The 7,154-nt window shown below is 45.6% G+C and overlaps 1 protein-coding gene across 1 annotated transcript; it reads right to left on the reverse strand.

Moving 5' to 3' along the window:
• Window positions 1-415: 415 nt before the first annotated feature.
• On the reverse strand, window positions 416-6,944 carry GJB2 (gap junction protein beta 2). The gene is made up of 2 exons (XM_047722855.1): window positions 6,734-6,944; window positions 416-3,205 (listed from the first exon to the last, which is right to left on the reverse strand). The coding sequence occupies exon 2, from the start codon at window positions 3,181-3,183 to the stop codon at window positions 2,503-2,505; it is 681 nt and encodes a 226-aa protein (XP_047578811.1). The 5' UTR covers window positions 3,184-3,205; window positions 6,734-6,944; the 3' UTR covers window positions 416-2,502.
• Between the last annotated feature and the right edge of the window lie 210 nt (window positions 6,945-7,154).

Consider the following 7,154-nt stretch of genomic DNA (forward strand, 5'->3'; position numbering starts at 1 on the left):
GGGAAAGGGAGAGGGAGAGAATCTCAATCAGACCTTGCTGCTGAGCACAGAGCCGGATGCGGGGCTCCATCCCATGACCCAAGACCATGACCTGAGCCAAAATCAAGAGTTGGCTGCCCAACTGACTGAGCCACCTAGGCACCCCTGTTTTTTTGTCCTCTTAAATCCATTAAAAAAGTATATGGTGTGTGGTTCTCCATAAAAATATTCTTAAATATTGGGGCGCCTGGGTGGCTCAGTGGGTTAAGGCCTCTGCTTTCGGCTCAGGTCATGGTCCCAGGGTCCTGGGATCAAGCCCCATATCGGGCTCTCTGCTCAGCGGGGAGCCTGTTTCCTCCTCTCTCTCTGCCTGCCACTCTGCCTACTTGTGATCTCTGTAAAAAAAAAAAAATTCTTAAATATTAATGTGTAAAACACTTTGAGGTCCTTGGGCTGAAGATTCATTCTACTGAAAGGATGGAACCATTGTTGGCTGACGGGGGAGAACACTTGAGGGCCAGGCAAGCCTTTCAGCAGGCGCTCACACACACACAGGGACAGGCTGATCTGTCAGGCTTATTTCCCATAGAAGAGGGCACTAAGGAAGAAAAAGCAGTTTTGCAAGACCAGCTTTGATTACATATAAATATACAGAAATAAAATCCCTTAGAAAAGACACCTTATAGAATTTTTCTCATGCCTTGGCCAAACTTTACCATAAATCACATTTTTAAGTGTCAGCTTTCATGATTCTTCTAGGAGCAAAACGGGTCACATAAACCCATCTTGGCATTCTCCAGTTTACAAAGCCAGTCCACACATCACACTGCATGTGTTTGTCAGAAACCTGTTTGAGGGGAGCATGTGGTTGGGCAAAAATAATCTCTCCTTCTCCCTCCCCTGTCAAGCTTTCTATAACAGAGACTTTTCTGTAAGTGGGTAGAAGAATGCCAGAACGGTGGACAGATACCCTGGTAACTTAACCATTTGGGGTTACAAAATAGAAAATATTAGCATACAAAACAGGCTATAGATAACATTAAAATTAGCTCTTCTATTAGAAACTATAATTGATTTTAAATAGCTATTTTATGAATTAATTATATTTTAATATTTTAAGTGACATTTGAGACATTAAAAATTATTTTAGTTACAAGCATGTAATTAAAGCTATTTATTATTACAAAATGTTTTTACAATGCTATTCTTGGCAACAGGAAAATGTTTACCCTCATTAAAATATGTTGAATACCATTTTTTGGAAACCATGTCAAGCACAATGACAATTTTAGGGTTCAATTTGTCCTATAGAACTGCTAAATATTTTTCTAAACTCTAGTTTCTATTTAAAAACAAAGGTCTATCAATTCTATTTTCACTTAAGAAAACTGGATGCTGAAATGGGAAGCAATCTTTTGAAGTAGATGAAACTCGTTTTTAGTCATCAGAATTTAGAGTCTAGTCTTTTCATCTGTTCTTTAAAATATAGTAACTACTCTTTTGGAGCTCCATTTTGTTCCACACCATTAAATTGTACAGTGGCTATAAAATATTCCCAAGCAACCTCTTTAAATCAGTGTTCCTACCATTTACCACAGTAATGGAAAAGGCAAACACTATAAAGGAAAGAAGGTGTCTTGTGCTAGCCTGTAGTTGGGGGTGATTGGTGGTCCTTCCAGTCCATATTTCTCATGCAGAATTACACCTAAATTTTGGAAACGAGGCCTTTTGCTGTTATAAGCCATCACTAAGTACTTCTAGGTGGTTTCATGTGTGAGAGGCTGAAATGCTTTCATGCGCTACATACCACAATTAATAGAGCAAACAACTTCTCAGGCACTGCAAATTTTTCAAAACTGAAAGGCCATATTTTAAATTCAGTGATATTGTCTAGTTGCACGCATATCATAATCTGAGCCTTTGAAATATGAGGAACATCTAATGGCTTCAGAACATCTTGCAGATCAAAAGAACATACCCATTTTAAAGTTTTCACTTAAAAAAAAAAGCATGACAGAGTTTGAAGCATTAGATAACCCTGCCCATTGTTAGAGACTAAAACTTTCCAAGCGAATAAAAGAATCAAGGATCTCTATGTTCACCTTTAATTCAGGGAATGCGGCAAAGGGAGCCCTAAGGGAAGAAACCCAAACTTCTCAGCATCCTCTTTAGAACTCAGAGTTTCTCTCCTTTCCTCAAAGAAAGAGAAACAAATGCTGATGTCCTTTATTTAAAATTTGAGAGTACCTACACCCACAACCCCTTCCAGCATGGGGTTTTACTGGAACTAATTGTAGTACAAATCAGTATAGGCATAGAATTATGCCTTTGTTTTCAAGCTTTAGGAGAGTAAAGCTCTGCTGGAGGCATCTGGAGTTTCACTGAGATCTAGAGCAGTTTCAAATGGTTGCGTTTAAGATAAGAATCTTGATCTTGGGAAATGCTGGTGACTGTGCCTGGACAGCAAAGCACCTGTGCCTCATCCTTTTCTCCCTATCTTTTATCCGCTGGCTGGGTAATGTGTTAAACTGGTTTTTTTGACTTTCCAGAACAATATCTAATTAGCAAATAACACAATTCAGTGACATTTAACAGTATGCAAATTCCAGACACTGCAATCATAAAAACCGTGAAGACAGTCTTTTCCGTGGGCCTGGAAACAAAGCAGTCCACTGTATTGGGACAAGGCCACGCATTGCATTTCACCAAACGCTGCATGGAGAACCCATCATACATGATATAGAAGACATACATGAAGACCGCTTCAAAGATGACCCGGAAGAAGATGCTGCTAGTGTAGGTCCACCACAGTGACCCTTCAATGCGGACCTTCTGGGTTTTGATCTCTTCAATGTCTTTAAATTCACTCTTTATCTCTCCCTTAATGAACTTCCTTTTCTTCTCATGTCTCCGGTAGGCAACGTGCATGGCCACCAAGAGAGCTGGTGTGGACACAAAGATCAGCTGAAGGGCCCAGAGTCGGATGTGAGAGATGGGGAAATAGTGATCATAGCACACATTTTTGCACCCAGGTTGTAGAGTGTTGCAGATAAAATCAGCTTGCTCATCTCCCCACACTTCCTTTGCGGCTACTACCAAGATCATAATGCGAAAAATGAAGAGGACTGTGAGCCAGATCTTCCCAATACTAGTGGAGTGTTTATTGACACCCCCCAGAATAGTCTGTAGTGTGCTCCAATCCATCTTCTCCTCCGGGTGGTCTGCACTGGAAAAGACAAAGTGAACACAATATAGGAGTGACTAGTCAGGACAGAATTTGGGAGACTTCTCTGGGTCCCAGGAAAGGCATTAGTCTTAAATCTCTTCTTGAGCAAACACCAACTCTTACACAACCTCACCAAAAAAGGTCAAAACAAAACCAACCTAGTTTGCGTAGGATTAGATGCGTAGTTCTCAAATCACCTGAAACATGTTTGTATGCATTCTCTAATAAAGAGTAGCTTATTCACCTGAATAATTCACCAGATGTTTAGCACATAATAAAGATTTGGGGGTTGGGGGAGGAGCACCACAAGCAAAAGTATTCACTAACTTAAAGGTACTAATTAGTGCTGACCCAACTCTCTGCAGACTCTGCTTGAATTACTCAGCACTCCATCAGCACTTAGCTGTTGCATCTGCCTGCTAGCCCCAAGTTTTGGATGGTACCATGGGGACTGATACTAGCTGAGGCCAGCATTTCTTTAAAGGCCAGTGGGACATCTTCCTGCAGAGTTCTTCCCTCTCTCCCTCCTACTTTCCTCCCTCCATCCCTCCCTCTCTCCTTCCCTCCCTCCCACTCTCCCTTCTTTCCTCTCTCTCTTTTTTCTTTTTAGATTTTATTTATTTATCTGACAGAGAGAAAGAGCACAAATAGGCAGAGAGAGAGAAGAAAGCAGGCTCTCCAGGGAGCTCGATAGGGGGCTCAATCCCAGGACCCTGGGATCATGATCTGAGCTGAAGGCAGATGCTTAACCAACTGAGCCACCCAGGAGCCCTTGTGCCACTTTTCTTAAAAATATTTCAGTTCATTTTCATGGACTTGGGGTGCAGTAGTGAAATGACTGGTACCTACGGTAAAGTTTATATTTAAGGCACTCCCAAGTTAAAATTTCACAAAAGGCTTCACTTCCTTTTTCTGCATAGAAAGGAACAAGTTAGAATCAGTCTATCTATGGAGCAAAGTTACTCTGCAAGGATTTTGGCAAACTTTTTTATGGATTGGTGGTCCTCACTGCCGTGCTGAGACTGATTGCTCGGTCAGTACTGAGGGATATCTGTTTGGTAATTGTTGTAACTGTACATTTTTATTGTGGGTTTTGGTTTTAATTTAGAAGTGTTTCTAAAGAGGCACATTAAGAAAAATGACAGAATATTTAACTCATTGATTCCCCCCATCACTGGCCCTACAGGGTGAGTCACTGTATCTAAGTGCAGAACCAAAGCCAGCGGGGGTAATGTATTACTCATTGAAAAGGGATTTGGAGAAGCCTGTGGATCAATGTTTCATGAGACAGAGGCTTTCTCTTCAGCCCAGAATAGGAGGTGTCTTCGTTTATTCATAGTTACACCCCCTCTGTCTCAATCAACCCTTCTTGTAAACAGGATTCCACCTCTCTACAATTCTGGTGAGTGATAGGTTTTCCACACCTTCTAAGCTGATAGTAAATCCTCCTTCTACTCTTATGTTAAATGCTCTCATTTTGAGCAAGTTTGGTCCTGTTTCCTGATGGACTTCCTAAGCAGGCATGGAATGAATACCTTTCATCACTGTGCCTCATCTTGGTCTCAGTTGTGGGGCATCAAGGTCTGGCTGAAGCCATCCAAAGCGACCTTGCCCAGAGGAGGCAGGAGAGAGGTGGAGAAGAGTCACAGCCAGGAAAAGTATGTATGACTGAAATGTGCTCAAGAAACATTTAGCCCTACTCAGCTCCACAAGAGACACATCAACTGGAAGAAACCAGGGTTTAGTCCCCAGTTCAGCCCTGACTCTTCAGACACAGACTGTCTGGGAGATCCTTAGGTGAACCAAAATTCATCTTTTAGCCAAACAACTTTATGAAATTTAGTCCAGTTCCTCTCTGGCACTTACCAGCTGGAAAGCAGAACACTCACTGAACTAAACTGTCCATAGTTTAATTCAATACATCTGGCTAAAAACCTATGGGTGAGGCTTATGCCTTTGCCTCTTCCACAGTACCAAAGATGGCACATTCTTCTGTAAACCAGTCCAATCATCATCAGCTGAGAAAAATTCAGTTCGAAGCACACCCTGTATTATTGTTATTTTTTAAAGTTCTTGGTTGAGTTGCAACTACCTGTTTTAAAGATCCTTTTAGGAAGAGGAGCAAATTAAAATTTGCTCCCCGAATGAGGTAGAGGTTAGAGCTCAAGAAGGAATTGTTCTCAATATTCAAATAATCCAGGGAGCTGCTCTCTTGCCTTTCTTGACCTGGCAGATGGGTCATGGGCAGGCTCCTATCTGGCCCACACCACCCTGTAATTGTTTGGAGTTCTGCCAGCAGTGAGTTGAGGAGCTGGTTCTGTTCTTCAGGGAAGGCACTGGGTGAATCACCGGGTTGCAAAAAAGGCAAAAGGAATTCTTTACCCCTTAACTTCTCAATCCTTACTTTCTGGATGGTTGACCTCCCCATAGAGCGCCCCCACCCCCTCACAGGTGTCTGTAATTGCGCCTGACTGAGCACGCTAGTTTTGAAAGAGACTCAAAGGGCTAATGGGGACATGGCTATCACCAAACATTTCAAGACAGAGTCACAAGTAAAAGGTCATGGTCATACGGGTCCGGCTATCAGAAAACTGAAAGACACACACCATTTAGGCTTATTTCCCCCCTCCACTGAGGGAACACTGAAAGGTCAAAGCAGCCATCCTAAAGAGTACGTTTCTCAGCTGTACACTACCTCATTTGTAAACAACTGTCCTAAAGCTTTCCTTCCAGCTGGAAAAGCCACCTGGAGATAAATGTTCTTGATTGTTTAGGAGAAAGAGAAGCAACCGAACTCTTAACTCAGATTTAGGCTGCTGTCTGGGTCTCTGGGCTCACAGGGGCAGGGAGTTCTAGGTAATCTCTGCCGGACCTCGACCTGAGTGATTTTCTTTGCAAAGACAGTGTGAGGAGGTAAAGGTCAGTTTCCTCCTGTAAAGGCTTCCTGCTTAACAAATGAAATTGATTTTTCTTCATGAACTAAGCCTTCAGCCAATTAAAAACTTCTACTGGCTACAGTTAGAGCAACCCGGCGGCTGTGCGAGAATTTCCTCGGAGGAATATTATCGACAATCAATCACCCCGAGGTCGAACTGTCTCCGACTGGCTGGCTTCCCCTCCCCCCGCTCGCGCGCCGAACCCGATCACTGCCTCTGGGGTTCTGTTACCACGTCCCCTTCCCCGGCGCGCCGCTGCAAATCCGGCCTGAACAGCCCGATTCAAATTTCAGAGCTCTGCCGAAGGAACTTCCTTTCCCGAAGTTCGCTCTCGCCCCCTGCCCTCCGCCCCGGGTCCGCTATCGCGACTGCCCGGGACACGGACGATGCAGGGGCCTCAGTGCACGCCGGGTCCAGTTGGGGGGATCTGGGTTCCCCGGCCGCGTCCAGGTCTCCCAGATGGCCGTCCTGGGGTCCCTCCCGGCGCCGGGTCCGGTAGCCCAAGCCGTACCGGGGTCCCTCCCGAAGCGGGATCCCCCAGCCCAGGCCGTCCCGGGGCGCTGAGGGCTGGGCGCCGGCGTCGCGGCCTCACCTGCGCGGGAGGGAGCGCTCCGCGAGGTCGCGGGTGGCGGCTGTGCGCTCCCGCGGAGTCTGGGCTGGTGGTGGCGGAGGCTGCCTCGGCGCTCGCTGTGCGCTACTGCGCCGCCGACTGGCTGAGAGTCCGGGAGAGCGGAGCGCACCAGGCGCGTCGGGTCTTCCACACCTGCTTGCCCTGCGACGCCTTTTAACTGCACGCCACACTCCGCCTCTTCCCTGAAGCTATTTAGAAAGTTATGGAGGGGGAGGCTCCTCGCTGTCCGGCCGCCCCCAGTGCTGCGGGCGGGGCGCGCAGGGCCTACCCGGTAGCCAGAACTTCCCTGGGACATGGTTCACTCGATCGGCCTGCCCCCGTCCCCCAGGTACTGGAGATCCTGGAGTCCGCAGTGCCCCAAGCACACCGGAGCGCCTGGAAT

The sequence above is a fragment of the Lutra lutra genome, chromosome 3 (genome assembly GCF_902655055.1).
Source record: "Lutra lutra chromosome 3, mLutLut1.2, whole genome shotgun sequence".
Taxonomy (NCBI): Eukaryota; Metazoa; Chordata; class Mammalia; order Carnivora; family Mustelidae; genus Lutra; species Lutra lutra.